Source organism: Cotesia glomerata, linkage group LG4 (assembly GCF_020080835.1).
Source record: "Cotesia glomerata isolate CgM1 linkage group LG4, MPM_Cglom_v2.3, whole genome shotgun sequence".
NCBI lineage: Eukaryota > Metazoa > Arthropoda > Insecta > Hymenoptera > Braconidae > Cotesia > Cotesia glomerata.
Genome location: NC_058161.1, coordinates 13,510,955 through 13,526,973, shown reverse-complemented (window position 1 = coordinate 13,526,973; position 16,019 = coordinate 13,510,955). Strand labels below are relative to the sequence as shown.

Below are 16,019 nucleotides of genomic sequence, written 5' to 3'. Positions count from 1 at the left end.
TCGACGTGGTTTTTCAAAGTTAAGAGCTGATTAGTTTTTGGAATCGATCGGTTAAGCCGTTTAAAAGTTATTCCAAAAGAACCACTTCAGAAAAAATTTTTTTTCCTACTTTTTTTTAGATTTCTCCAAATTTCTCAAAATCTATCGGTCTGAATCGGTTCAAATTAACAGGAAATCTAAGTTTGGCGAAGCCCTTTCGAATGGCACCAACCGCGATGAAATCGGTTCAACCGTTCAAAAGTTATAAGAGGTTTACATACTTACACACACACACACACACACACACACACACACACACACACATACATACATACATACAGACATAGTGACACCCTCGCGGGAATAGTCAGGGAAGCTTCCTAGGACCTCAAAACGTCGAGATCTGATGAAAACTCGATTTTCGAAAAACGGGGTAAAACCAATAACTTCCCGATTTTTGAAAATTTTCAATTTTCTTAGCGGGAAGTTAAAAAAGATCATATAATTAGATGAAGAAGTTAATTTAAACTCGGCATTTAAAAAAATTGCTTTTCTAGCCAAAGTTGTTAAGAAAGACGCTCGTAAGCTGGTTTGATCAACTGGTGCTCTTTTTTTTAATAATTAACATTTAAAATTTTGAACTGAGTAATTTTTTTCAATTTTTTAATTAATTAAAATTTAATAAAAATTTATATGATAGTTGTCAATAATTGGGGCTTTTACCTTATTATTTTTATTTTTTAATAAGAAAAATCCTAAAAAAAATCTATTAAATCAATCTATTAAATCAACTTTCACTTCTTTTTAAACTGTTTAAATTTCCCGCGCTTTGTACCACCTACCGCCTAGTGACAGAAACAATTTTATCCATTCCCCTTCTCCTTCGCCGATTATCAAACTCAAACTATACACACTATACTTTACACACATGAAACAAAATATGTATAATAAAAATTAAGCCTCAAACGGCTTGTGATTGCTTTGTTATTCCTAAAAATATCATAAACAAACCATTGATAAAAGTAACCACCATAATATCAGTGTTATATAAAAAAAACAATACTAATTACCAATAAATGTGTGCCAAAATTTATCCTTCACCCTCAAGAGAAACGTGGTTTGATAAAATTACTCAATCATAACCATACAATTAAGTTATTCCAGTGACATTCGTATCACCTCACAATAATTTAACCAACAATAAATTAAATACACAAAAAGAACTCCAACAATTTAACAAGTAGGTAATTATATTTTTTTTTTTTTTTCTGTAATTTAATAAATTTATTTTTAGGTATTTTTATAAAAATTGATTAAATTAATTTTTTTTTTTTTTTTTCAGAAAACAAGAAATTATTTAATTTGGATTTATTATTAAAAATAATAAATAAATAAAATAGCCACGGCTTTTACGGAGATGGTGGGACTTGCGGGCGGGGGAGGACATTTGTATCCCTCGCCCCCGATGCAGACTAATAATTCCGAGTGTAAGTATTTACTATGTTTATTTTATTTAATAAATATATATATATATTTTTTTTTTAATTAGTAATTAGTTATTAATTATTTGATAATTTTTATTATTTATTTTTAGTGAGAGAAATGACGGGGATCACACCAACGGCACCTACAAGCGCCGATGCGTGTTTAAGTATTGTCCATTCGCTTATGTGCCATCGCCAGGGTGGTGAGAGCGAGGGATTTAGTAAACGTGCCATTGAATCGCTAGTTAAAAAATTGAAGGTATTTATTGATAAGTTGACAATTTCTTAAATATTGAAGTTTTTGAAGATATAAGCTCATCCTGATGATACGCTCGTCAAGAGCTTTCATTTGAGTACCTACATGCATTTTTGATATATTTTTGATATATACATATATATAATATATATTTTTAAGATATAAGCTCATCTTGATGTTACATTCGTCAAGAGCTTTCATTTGAGTACCTACATGCATTTTTGATATATTTTTCATATGTAATATATATAAATATATAAAATATATGAAAAATTGATGTGGGTACTTAAATGAAAGGTCTCGATGAGTGTAACATCGGGATGAGCTTATATTTTTAAAAATGTCAATAATTAAGAAATTATATTCTATTTTGTCAATTTTGGATATTTTTCAAGATATAAGCTCGTCTTGGTGTTACACTCATCAAGAGCTTTCATTTGAGTACCTACATGCATTTTTAATATATTTTTGATATATACATATATATAATATATATTTTTAAGATATAAGCTCATCTTAATGTTACACTCGTCAAGAGCTTTCATTTGAGTACCCACATGCATTTTTGATATATTTTTCATATATACATATATGTAATATATATAAATATATAAAATATATGAAAAATTGATGTGGGTACTTAAATGAAAGGTCTCGATGAGTGTAACATCGGGATGAGCTTATATTTTTAAAAAGGTCAATAGTTCACAAGATACAAGGTAATTTCTTGATTATTGACATTTTTGAAGATATAAGCTCATCTTAATGTTACACTCATCAAGAGCTTTCATTTGAGTACCTACATGCATTTTTGATATATTTTTCATATATACATATATTTAATATATATAAATATATAAAATATATGAAAAATTCATGTGGGTACTCAAATGAAAGGTCTCGATGAGTGTAATGTCGGAATGAGCTTGTATCTTTAAAAATGTCAATAGTTCACAAGATAAAAGATATTTTCTTAATTATGTATCTAGCGATAGTGCATTTTTGAATGTAACTAAAATACTTATCATAATAAATTAACTATCTACTAATTTTAATATTTAAGTTTATCAATAGAATATTTTTATTTTTTTATAATAAATTTTTGACAAAATATAATTATATTTTCTTAAAAAAATTATTGACTATACTCAACCGATTTAATTACTCAAGATTTAGTTTTTAAGTTTACAAATAAATAAACATCTAGAAAAAAAAGTATATATTAATAACGAATGATTCAATTTTATTTTTTTTTTTATTTATCAAAGGCACTTAAAAATAAAAAATGACTAATTTTAGGAAAAAAGAGATGAATTGGACAGTTTGATAACAGCAATAACAACAAACGGCGCTCATCCAAGTAAATGCGTGACTATCCAAAGGACACTTGATGGTCGTCTTCAAGTAGCAGGACGCAAAGGTTTTCCACACGTAATCTACGCCCGGATCTGGCGATGGCCGGACCTGCACAAAAACGAACTGAAACACGTAAAATATTGTCAGTTTGCATTCGACTTAAAGTGCGACTCCGTTTGCGTGAACCCTTACCACTACGAGCGTGTTGTTTCACCAGGAATCGGTAAATTTTTTTTTATATTTATTTTTTAATCAATCACTTGGGTTATAGCTTTTTTTTTTTTTAATTTATTTAAGCTTTAAAAATCATTTTTAGTTATGTGATTAATTTTATGCTTAATTGAATGTGCTATTTTTTTAATTACCTCCAAATTTAATTATCTATGGTAAAGGCACCAATTAGTGACAGGGATCTAATTATTGACACGTATTTTATTTTAAATCTTATTTATCTACAATATTAATAACAATTTTTTTATACAAGAATTAAAAAAAATTAATGAGAAAGATTCATTAATTAAAATAATAAAGTTTAGTATTCTGAAACTTGTAAAATAAACTAGAAGTAAGCACTAAAATTTCCAGATTTTTAATTATTTTTTAAACTAATCGATTTAAACATTTTTTTTTAATAAATAAATTATTAAAAATTAACAATATCGGATATTTACATTCAACTGAATGATTATTAATTATAAACAATTGGTGTCAATAATTGGTACACAAAATATATGGATCTGATATTGACAGGTGAGTTTATACCAAGCTGTAACCTCTCCAATCAGACTTTACTTATTTCATTTAGATCAGATTAATGGTGACAAGTAAGCATTAAGGGTGTCAATAATTGGTCCAACGGTATGTCACTAGTTGGATCAATCGATTTATCAGCCTGTCAATAATTGGTGTATCCGGATGATTGACTTTGTCGATTGAAATGAATTATTAAACTTGAGAAAATATTATTAAAAAGCATTAATTTTGTTTCTCAAAAGATTAATCAATATAATGTAAAACCAAAAATTGGACAATCTTAATTTAAAATATGTTTAAAAAAATGAAATCCTAATTTTTGTAAAATTGCACTGTACTTTCTTAACTATTGACGTTTTTAACGATATAAGCTCACCCTGATATTACACTCATCAAGAGCTTTTATTTGAGTACCCACATGCATTTTTGATATATTTTTCATATATACATATATATATAATATTTATAAAATATATAAAAAATTGATGTGGGTACTCAAATGAAAGGTCTTGATGAATGTAACATCGGGATGAGCTTATATCTTTAAAAATGTCAATAGTTTACAAGATACAAGGTAATTTCTTAATTAATGAAAATTAATTTACCATATATTTAATAATTTTCAAAAATTTATAACAAATAAATGATGGCAAAAAAAATTTCAAACTTAAACACACACTTATCTAAGAATAATTTTTTTTTTAATTTAATAACATTAAATTTTTATATCTTTTTCATATATACATATATATAATATATATTTAAAAGATATAAGCTCATCTTGATGTTACATTCATCAAGAACTTTCATTTGAGTACCCACATGCATTTTTGATATATTTTTCATATATACATATATATATATAATATACATAAATATATATAAATATATGAAAAATTGATGTGGATACTCAAATGAAAGGTATTGATGAGTGTAATGTCGAGATGAGCTTATATCTTTAAAAATGTCATAGTTCACAAGATACAAGGTCATTTCGCAATTAATGAAAATTAATTTAATAATTTTAAAATATTTATAACAAAAAAATGATAGAAAATAAAATTTTAAAACTAAAAAGTGCAATTTTCTAAAAATAATTTTTTTTTATTAATTTAAAAATATATTAAATTTTGATATATTTTTCATTTATACATATATATAATATATATTTCAAAGATATAATCTCATCTTGATGTTACACTCATCAAGAGCTTTCATTTGAGTACCCACTTGCAATTTTGATATATTTTTCATATATACATATACATAATATACATAAATATATGAAAAATTGATGTGGGTACTCGAATGAAAGGTCTCGATGAGCGTAACATCGGGATGAGCTTATATCTTTAAAAATGTCAATAGTTCACCCCTGGACCTTAATTTTATAACAAAATAAAATTACTAGGTTCCTTAACCTAAAAAAACTAATTTTTTTTTTTTTTTACTAACGGCACATTTATTAAAAAATTAGCTAACTAATTAACCTTCTGTACACCAGAAATACTAAAAATTCGGAGTACCAATTAAAAATTCGCAGTACAGTGGGTTAAAAAAAACAATCGCTGCTTTATTATATTATTTGCATTTATGTCATCGAATGGGTTCTTCTCGACCTAGACCCGTTCTTTACAGATTTATCAGGTCTGACTCTGCAATCTGGGGTCGGAGTGGGCCCTGGTGGCCGACTGGTCAAAGATGAATACAGCGTTGGCGGTGGAACCGTCACGGTTCCAGGGGTTCCGAGTGGTGGCGCTGTATCCGGAACCGGTTCCTCGGCTTCTGGTTCCTCGAGCGTCGGTGGCTCCACCGGTATGGACGTAGACGGAGAGATTAACCAGATACAGCACCATTCTCAGTCCTCGCAGTCCACCAACAGTAATTCGCAGTCCTCGCAATTTATCACTGGTCTTCCGTCTAATCCAAGTAAATTTATCAAATCAATTATTTATTATTTTATTTTATTTATTATTTTTTTTTTTTTATGATTTTATTATTTTAGCAAATGAAAATATTTACCCTAGAGCTGGTGTAGTAGGTACTGTTCCTGGAACTGCTGGCAATGTCAGCGGGCAACAACAGCAGCAACAGCTTAATCGTAGTAATGCTAAATTGGATGATAGTAATTGTCCTCCGACGAGACTTACTTGGACACCTTCTCCCCATCATATTAATTCGCGGTCTTTACATCATCGTATGTATTTATTTATTTTTTTTTATTTACTAATTTTTAACGGGAATGGATACTGAGGACTGACAATTTTCGACTTGTACTAACAACTACTAAAAAGTTTTTTTTTTTTTTAATTATTATTATTATTTAGTTTTTTAATTAAAGGATCATTCTGGTACCTTGAATGATGTCAGACTCATCAAGAGCTATCATTTGAGTACCCATATGCATTTTTGATATATTTTTGGTATATTCATATGTATAATATATATTTTTAAAATATAAACTCATCTTGATGTTACACTCATCAAGAGCTTTCATTTGAGTACCCACATACATTTTTGATATATTTTTATATATACATATATATAATATATCTATCTACATAAAATATATGAAAAATTGATGTGGGTACTCTAATTAAAGATCTTGATGAGTGTAATATCAGGATGAGCTTATATCTGTGAAAATGTCAATAGTTTACAAGATACAAAGTCATTTCTTAATTTTGTAATGTATATAATATATATTTTAAAGATATAAGCTCAACTTGATGTTACACTCATCAAAAGCTTTCATTTGAGTACCCACATGCAATTTTTATATATTTTTCATATATACATATATATATGTGTTTATATATAAATGTTACATATATGAATATATAAAAAATATATGAAAAATTGATGTGGGTACTCAAATTAAAGGTCTCGATGAGTGTAATGTCAAAGTGAGCTTATATCTTAAAAAATGTCAATTGTTCACGAGATACAAGGTCATTTTTTAATTATTGAAAAATAATTTAACATATATTTAATAATTTTAGAAAATTTATAACAAAAAAAAAAATTATAAAACTAAAAATGCAATTTTGTTGAAATAATTTTTGTTTTTTAATTAATAACATTGAATTTTGATATATTTTTGATGTATACATATATATATAATATATATTTTTAAGATATAATCTCATCTTGATATTACACTCATCAAGAGCTTTCATTTGAGTACCCACATGCAATTTTGATATATTTTTCATATATACATATATATAACATATATAAATATATAAAAAATATATGAAAAATTGATGTGGGTACTCAAATTAAAGGTCTCGATGAGTGTAATGTCAAAGTGAGCTTATATCTTAAAAAATGTCAATTGTTCACGAGATACAAGGTCATTTTTTAATTATTGAAAAATAATTTAACATATATTTAATAATTTTAGAAAATTTATAACAAAAAAAAAAATTATAAAACTAAAAATGCAATTTTGTTGAAATAATTTTTGTTTTTTAATTAATAACATTGAATTTTGATATATTTTTGATGTATACATATATATATAATATATATTTTTAAGATATAATCTCATCTTGATATTACACTCATCAAGAGCTTTCATTTGAGTACCCACATGCAATTTTGATATATTTTTCATATATACATATACATAATATATATAAATATATTGTTATTCGTTGTGTGAGAAAACATTTTATTATTTTAATCGATTATAAAAATAACATATTCCAATGGCATCAAAATCGGAGCTGGAAACCTGGGAACCTTTCCTTGTAAGCAATAAAAACGGACGTATTATTCTCTTTGTCCAAAAGTAAAGCTTCCTTAAATTTATGAATAGGGTAAAAAATAGTTAAAAACTATCATTCTAGCAATATAAGCTAAAATTTTTATGAAAATATCTACAATTCATGAATTTAATGGATATATTTGAAAAAGTTATTAGAAAATTATTGAAATCAGAAAGCATTGGGGTTCGGTTACGAATATCTCTTAAACGGTTGCAGTAATCAATTTAACATATCAGATCTTTTTTGTAGAGCGTTAAATTTCCTACAAAAATGTGGCATATTTATTTCACAACTATTATCTTCCAATGTGGTAGGAAATTAAAAAAAAAAAATTTTTTTTTGATAAATTTTTTGAACTTTGACCTTGGATATCTTTGAAATGGTTAATGTAATCGCTTGCACATATCAAATCTTTTTTGTAGATCATTAAATTTTCTATAGAAGCATGTATAAAGATTTGATTAAAAAATTGATCAATAGTGAGATATGATCTTTTTTATAAGAGACTAACAAAAAATATAAAACTGTGATGCGGATAAGCTTCCTATCAATATTAAGAGCTCAAATTTGGTGAGAATTTTCTAGAGGTGCCTGAGAACCAACTTTTCAATGTTAGAAGTTAAAAATAAAAGTAATCGATTTTTTTGACCCACTCTAATACATATATATAATATATAATATGTATAAGTATATAAAATATATGAAAAATTGATGTGAGTACTCAAATGAAAGGTCTCCACGAGCGTAATATCGAAGTGAGCTTATATCTTTAAAAAATTCAATCGTTTACAAGATACAAGGTCATTTCTTAATTAATAAAAATTAATTTAGTATATATATATTATATATAATTTAGTATATATATTTAATAATTTAATGAAATTTATAACTAAAAAAGGATGACAAAAAACATTTTTAAAATGAAAAAAATGCAATTTTTTTTTAATTTAATAACATATTAAATTTTGATATATTTTCCATATATACATATATATAATATATATTTCAAAGATATAAGCTTATCTTGATGTTACACTTATTAAGCTCTTTTATTTGAGTACCCACATGCAATTTTTGTATATTTTTCAAATATACATATATATAATATATATAAATATATAAAATATATGAAAAATTAATGTGGGTACTCAAATGAAAGGTCTAGATAAGTGTAACATCGGAATGAGCTTATATCTTTAAAAATGTCAATATTTTACAAGATACAAGGTCATTTCTTAATTAATGAAAATTATCTAACAAATAAATAATGGCAAAAAAAATTATAAAAAAAATTATTGTTTTTTAAACTTACAAACCAGAATGATCCCTTAATTCGTCCAATAGATTGTCTATTAAACAAATGACTAACAAAATATCAATTAAAGCCGTAGTTCATCAAATGGGACACCCAGTGTCTCAACAACAGCAATCATTAACCGGTGGTTCAGCGCCTGGCGCTCCGATTCTAAGTCCAACACAAGCTCAATCATCAGACCAATTTTACAGCACCAACACTCCACCTCAGGATTTAAATTCAGCTGCTCCAGCAGTTGATGCTCTAACTGCGTCTCTTGGTAATGATCTAATGATTAATTATAATATAAAAATAATTAAGACACCTTAAGTAACAATTGGTTGATTAAAAAATAAATCAACAGGCGGAACACAAAGTTCTCCTGTATCTCCAGCACACTTGCACCATCAGAATGGGTTTGCTGTTGCTTCTGGAGCTAATCCTTACAATCATGGTGGTCCTCAGTGGACTGGAGCGAATACTTTGACTTATACTCAGAGTATGCAGCCACCAGATCATCGACATCTTCACCAGACTTATAATTGTAAATTAAATATTTTCAAATGGTCAATTTTTGCACGCCTCATAGCGCGAAGCGCGTCAAGTTGTGCTTTATACTCGACTCGTCAAGGTCAAGCAATTTTGTGATCTTTAAATGCCTCTATCACAACCCTATTACACTTATACAATGATATAAGTAGATGTACACCGAGAAAACACTTAAATTAAACCATCTTTTACTTTCTAAAATCATGTCATGTTGCTATTTTGAAAAAAAAAAAAAAAAACGTTTTGAAAAAAATTGTACGTGGACGTCCGGATGTCACTCCATTTTGGATGTAACAAAGATTACTCCCGAACAAATTGATATTTCAAGACCAGACCTTTTTTATTAGTTTAAAAATTCGATTAACTGGGTCCGTATTTAATATCAGTAGCCTAGTTTACGTATTTTTTTTTTAAATTGAATTTTTATTAAAATTCACTACGATACAACTGTACAAAGACAAACGAACTTTTCTTATTTTTCACGTGAAAACTATGGCGCCACTTGATCAAGCTAGATTTTTTTAGACTAAGTGCGCATGTGACAAGAAAAAAGGGCGCCGATATTTAAAAAAAAAATAAAAAATACTCTGTAAGAAATTATTTAATTTATTTTTTTCTTTAAAAATGAATGAGCGTTATGAGGCGTGCACTTTTGGATTTTCCAAACTTTTTTTTTATTTTTTTAACTAAACAATTTTTCCAGGGCATGGAAGTGAAGTTGGCGGGACTATGAGTGGATTATTATCAACCCAACCAGCTCCAGAGTACTGGTGCTCAGTAGGGTACTTTGAATTGGACACACAAGTAGGAGAGACATTCAAAGTGAGCAGTGGGTGTCCAACAGTAACTGTGGATGGTTACGTTGATCCTAGTGGTGGTAATCGTTTTTGCTTGGGCGCGCTGAGTAATGTGCATCGTACTGAACAAAGTGAACGTGCTCGGCTTCATATAGGTAATTATTAATCTACTTATTTTATTATAATACCCAGGTAACATGTGCTTGAGCAAGACTTAGGTAGTGTCTTGAGCAAAACCCCTAGTTGATAGTGCCTTTTTCTACATATAGGTCTTGCTCAAGTTCATGTAGAAGGAACTGGTTCAAGATTTATACATACCTAGCTTAAGACATCTTGTGCAAGAATATGATACAAGTCTAATGCAAGGTGCATTGAAAAACTTTCTGACGGATTTTTTGAATCAGAAACTCACAACAGACATTTACCCATGACTTGCTCAACATTTGCTCAAGATCCGTAATTCTCAGTAATTTGTTCATTTCTAAAGTATTTGTCAACCAAAAACTAACAGTAAATGTTGAAGCGTGACTTGCTCAAGATTTGCTCAAGATGCATCATGCATTATATATTTTATAGCACTTTTTCCCCTCCACTACTTGAAGATGTATTGATTCAGTGGTGCTCATTTTAAAATAGTTTTGTCTTGATCGATAAAACAGTAGGTCTATAATTTAAAAGGTTAAGCTGAATGAGATCCACTGATCCTATAGTAAATATAGAAGGGGTAGAATGATGCGAACGGTCATTCGAAAACATTTGATCTGGAGCAGATCTTGAGCAAGTCTTGCACAAGTATATTCAGCATGCTTCTGGTGTCAGTCTTTCTCAGGAATCGATATAGTTAGTTTATCGATAAGCATCTTCAGATTTTCTCAATTTTCTTACACAATTCTCGAGCTATAATTTGGCCCAAAGTTCTTGTACAAGGCTTGTTCAAAACTTGTCAATTGAATTTACTACAAGTATCTTGAGCAAACCCCCTAGTTGCTAGTGTTTTTTTCGACACATGGGTCTTGCTCAAGTTCATGTAGAAAAAACTGCTTTAAGATTTATATATAACTAGCTCAAGACATCTTGTGCAAGAATATGTGACAAGTCTAGCGCGAGGTGCATTAAAAAACTTTCTGACGGATTTTTTGAATCAGAAACTCACAACAGACATTTACCCATGACTTGCTCAACATTTGCTCAAGATCCGTAATTCTCAGTAATTTGTTCATTTCTAAAGTATTTGTCAACCAAAAACTAACAGCAAATGTTGAAGCGTGACTTGCTCAAGATTTGCTCAAGATGCATCATGCATTATATATTTTATAGCACTTTTTTCCCTCCACTACTTGAAGATATATTGATTCAGTGGTGCTCATTTTAAAATAATTCTGTCTTGATCGATAAAACAGTAGGTCTGTACTCTAAAAGGTTAAGCTGAATGAGATCAACTGATTCTATAGTAAATATAGGAGAAGTAGAATGATGCAAACGGTCATTCGAAAACATTTGATCTTGAGCAAGTCTTGCACAAGTATATTCAGCATGCTTCTGGTGTCGGTCTTTCTCAAGAATTGATATAGTTAGTTTATCGATAAGCATCTTCAGATTTTCTCAATTTTCTTACACAATTCTCGAGCTATAATCTGACCCAAAGTTCTTGTACAAGGCTTGTTCAAGACTTGTCAATTGAATTTACTACAAGTATCTGGAGCAAGACCCTTAGGTAGAAAAAGACACTAAAAACTATCGAAATTGAGACCAGACTTGCTCAATCCTTGAACAAGATTGCTATATGGGTAATGGTTAATTTTTTTTAGGTAAAGGAGTAGTTCTAGACTTACGCGGTGAAGGCGATGTATGGCTCAGATGCCAGAGCGAGCACAGTGTCTTTGTCCAATCATATTACCTAGACCGGGAGGCTGGACGTGCACCTGGTGACGCAGTTCACAAAATCTACCCACAAGCTTACATTAAAGTCTTTGATTTAAGGCAGTGCCATAAGCAAATGAGAGCTCAAGCTTCTACTGCTCAAGCCGCTGCTGCTGCTCAAGCTGCTGCTGTCGCTGGACATTTGACTCATGGCCAGCCAATTACTAAAAGTAAGTTTGGTTTGTTATTTCAATACCTTATTTCAAAAATTTTTTTTAAGTTACTCAAGATTTAATATATAAATTTAGAAATTAAAAATATTTATTTAGTAGCGTAACCAATCTTTAAACAATTGATCTGCAAAATGACAAAATTTTTTATTCAAGTATTTTATGAAAATAATTTTAGTAAGGTAAAGTACCCAGTAGTTGAACAGGTTTCAAAGTAAAACGTATTCGACCCTACTTTTAACATATAAAGATGAAATTATTGCAAATTAGTGATTTTCATGAAAATATAAACAATTTCGATTAGCAAAATAACAAAGATAGAATATTTATATTTTGACAACGTTTTTAAGATAGACTATCAAAGGAGTAGTAGTTGAACAATCAATTCTGACAAGCCGCAGTAGTTGAACACTCCGGGAGCAGTAGTTTAACTAATAAAATATATGCCAATAGACACACCAAAAATTTTCAACATTTTATTGAAATATCTAAAGAATTATAACATATTATTGATTAATATTCAAAATAATACTATCAATATTTAATATATTCATTTAAAAATGATAAATATTTGTATTTAATTTTTTAATTCCATTTTTTATCAATGACAAAGCAAATTTTCAATTATAAATCAAAAAAACTCTATTCAAAACGTTCAATAATTTTTAACTACACTAATTTTTAGCTATAAAACTTATTTAATTTGCAGAAATTAATACAAATGACAATGCTGATCACTAGTCTATAAACCTATTAGAGATTAGAGTGCTGTTAAAATTATACGGGCCCAGCTTGTTCAAGTTCTGGGTACTGCTTTTTAAATTTCGAGATATAGTTACACGCTAAAATTTAATATAAAAATTATAGTTTATGTCTTTGCAAAAAATATGTATTATTCAGAAAAGACTATTTCATTGGGTGGTACAATTTTTTTTACTTAAAATGCTATAATGTTTTTTTCACTGATTGTTTGGTTTACGGTTTAGTACCTTTTTCATAAAAAAAATAGCATCTATCGGTGATTCTCGACATGTCAACTTTTAAGTTAATAAAAATATAAATGTTTTGATTTATAATTGAAAAAACTTACAGAAATCAATTACTGTATCATTGAATAATTATAGCATGCGCATATTACTCATAATAAATCGGATTTTGTATTACAACAATTCGAAAAGTCTGTTCAAGTACTGGTCCCATTTTTATAAGTGTTCTACTGGGTACTTTACCTTATTTATATAATTAAAAACAAAAGAAGAATTTTATTTAATATAATTTGAAAGATTTGAATTTTAATAATTTGCTCAGTTGTTTTAAATTAAAAATGATTATTTAAATTTGAATTTCGGCGGGAGAGTGACGTAGTTCTGGGTCCGGTGCGCAACGCCATCTACAGAAAATTTAAAGAACTTTACTAAAGCCGGGAAAATTTGAATGTTTAATTTAATTTATTCAGCGTTTTAAATTGTTAATTTATTTTAGATTGTATTTATAATTAGAAAAAAATTTTTTTTTTTTTAATAATTTTTATATTTGAAGGTTTAAGTGCAGCAGCAGGAATAGGTGTTGATGATTTAAGAAGACTTTGTATTCTACGACTGAGCTTTGTCAAGGGTTGGGGTCCTGATTATCCTCGACAAAGCATCAAAGAGACACCTTGCTGGATTGAAGTAATTTTTATAAATTTTTTTAATAAAAATTTTTAAAAAATTTCTATGAAAAAAAAAAAATCTGTGATAAAAATTAAAAAAAAATTTCTATAACAAAAAAAATTTTTTTTTAATAAAAATTTCTAAAAAAAAAATGTTTTTTTTGATAAAAATTAAAAAAAAATTCCAAAAAAAAAAAATTTTTTTTAATAAGAATAAAAAAAAAATTTCTATAAAAAAAAAATTTATTTTTTTTTTAAGGTACATTTACACCGAGCATTACAATTACTCGACGAAGTGCTTCACACAATGCCAATCGACGGACCACGAGGTATCGAATAATAAATTTAAATTTCTTCAATTATTTTAATTAATTTAAGAAATATTTTTTAGTACTAAAATCTGTTATTACTTTTTAAAAAAAAAATTACGAACAAAATAATATAATTTGAAATATCGTCTCATTAATTTAAATAGTAGATGCAAATATATATTTTGGTTAAGCTAAAAGTAAATAACCTTGTTCACTAATTAATGAGTAATTATAATAATGATACTGATAAAAAAAAAAAAAAAGAATTTATTGGTAAAATATATGGCGCCATGGCCTTGCTCTCAGACACAACGTACAAAAAAATTATCAGGTTAAAAAAAAACTAATAATAAATAAATAAAAATTTTTACTAGGTCGAGTTTAATAATTAATAAAGTTTAAAGCGTGTCGTATTTTTGTCAACTGCTAAAAACTATATTTTAGAGAGAAAATGTCGATTTATTTAATGAATAAATGAGGGTGTATTATAAGGCGGCCAAATGCAATCTCATTTTATTTTTTTTTTTATTAGAGTAAGCCTGGGCTGGGGCATAGAAATTTTAACCGCAATTCTTTATTAATTATTTTTAAAATTTATTATTATTGTAAATACTTTAGGGTCAAATTTAGATCCAAAGATTTTTTTTAAGGCACTTTTTTGCCTTTAGTTATTAAATTTAACTTTGAGGTATTTGTTATAGTTTTATTGAGATTGTTAATGACATTTTTGAAATCTCAGGTGACAATTTATTATTTCTTTAATTTAAAACTCATTAAATGACCTAATTGGTCGTAAAAAGTTGAAAAATAAATTTTCAGTCTCTTATTGGTCGATTTTTAACTTTGGAACTCAAGGAACAGTTTGCGCGCATGCGCAAAAAAAGCGCGCGAAATTAAAAATTGTTATTATAACCTTTGAATTTAATTAATTTAATTGAAATTTAATTAAATTAATTGAATTAAAAAATTTGATTTAATTTAAATGAAAAATTTAATTAATTTAATTTAATTGAAAAATTAATTAAATAAAAAATTTAATTAATTTAATTTAATTGAAAAATTAATTAAATAAAAAATTTAATTAATTCAATTAGAAAAAGAACCAGTACTTGAACAGACTTTTTGAATTGTTATAATACAAAATCCGTAAATTTGTTAATTATATAAATAATCTAAAATGAATTGACAATTTAAAACGCTGATTTAATTAAATTTAACATTCAAATTTTCCCGATTTTAGTCAAGTTCTGTAAGATGGCGTTGCGCACCGGATTCAGAACTACGTCACTCTCCCGCGAAAATTCAAATTCAAATAATAATTTTTGATTTAAAACTTAACTGAGCAAGTTATTAACATTAAAATCGTTTAAATTACATAAAATAAAATTTTTCTTATGTTTTTAATTATATAAATAAGGTAAACTACCCAGTAGAACACTTATAAAAATGGAACCAGTACTTGAACAGACTTTTCGAATTGTTGTAATACAAAATCCTATTTATTATGAGTAATATGGGCATGCTATAATTATTCAATGATACAGTAATTGATTTCTGTAAGTTTTTTCAATTATAAATCAAAACATTTATATTTTTATTAACTTAAAAGTTGACATGTCGAGAATCGCCGATAGATGCTATTTTTTTCATGAAAAAGGTACTAAACCGTAAACCGAACAATCAGTGAAAAAAACATTATAGCATTTTAAGTAAAAAAAATTTTACC

The 16,019-nt window shown here is 27.5% G+C and overlaps 1 protein-coding gene across 6 annotated transcripts; it reads left to right on the top strand.

Moving 5' to 3' along the window:
• Positions 1-770: 770 nt before the first annotated feature.
• Positions 771-14,641, top strand: LOC123263514 (mothers against decapentaplegic homolog 4). Of its 6 annotated transcripts, none has more exons than XM_044726352.1 (12): positions 771-1,219; positions 1,322-1,466; positions 1,574-1,722; positions 3,019-3,298; positions 5,467-5,757; positions 5,834-6,025; positions 8,987-9,175; positions 9,260-9,439; positions 10,148-10,396; positions 12,050-12,331; positions 13,871-14,001; positions 14,242-14,641. In XM_044726352.1, exons 2-12 carry the CDS (start codon positions 1,397-1,399, stop codon positions 14,320-14,322), a joined length of 2,094 nt encoding a protein of 697 aa, XP_044582287.1. In that variant the 5' UTR covers positions 771-1,219; positions 1,322-1,396; the 3' UTR covers positions 14,323-14,641. The 6 variants fall into 6 exon arrangements, with proteins under 6 accessions (XP_044582287.1, XP_044582289.1, XP_044582288.1 ...); XM_044726350.1 differs by having other exon boundaries at positions 772-1,219; positions 5,452-5,757; XM_044726351.1 differs by having other exon boundaries at positions 772-1,223; positions 5,452-5,757.
• Positions 14,642-16,019: the final 1,378 nt, after the last annotated feature.

Coding starts and splice junctions, on each gene's coding strand:
- LOC123263514 (XM_044726350.1), top strand. CDS start 1,397: ATGGTGGGACTTGCGGGCGGGGGAGGACATTTGTATCCCTCGCCCCCG. Junction 5,758..5,833: donor TGGTCTTCCGTCTAATCCAA/GTAAATTTATCA, acceptor TTATTATTTTAG/CAAATGAAAATATTTACCCT. Junction 14,002..14,241: donor AGACACCTTGCTGGATTGAA/GTAATTTTTATA, acceptor TTTTTTTTTAAG/GTACATTTACACCGAGCATT.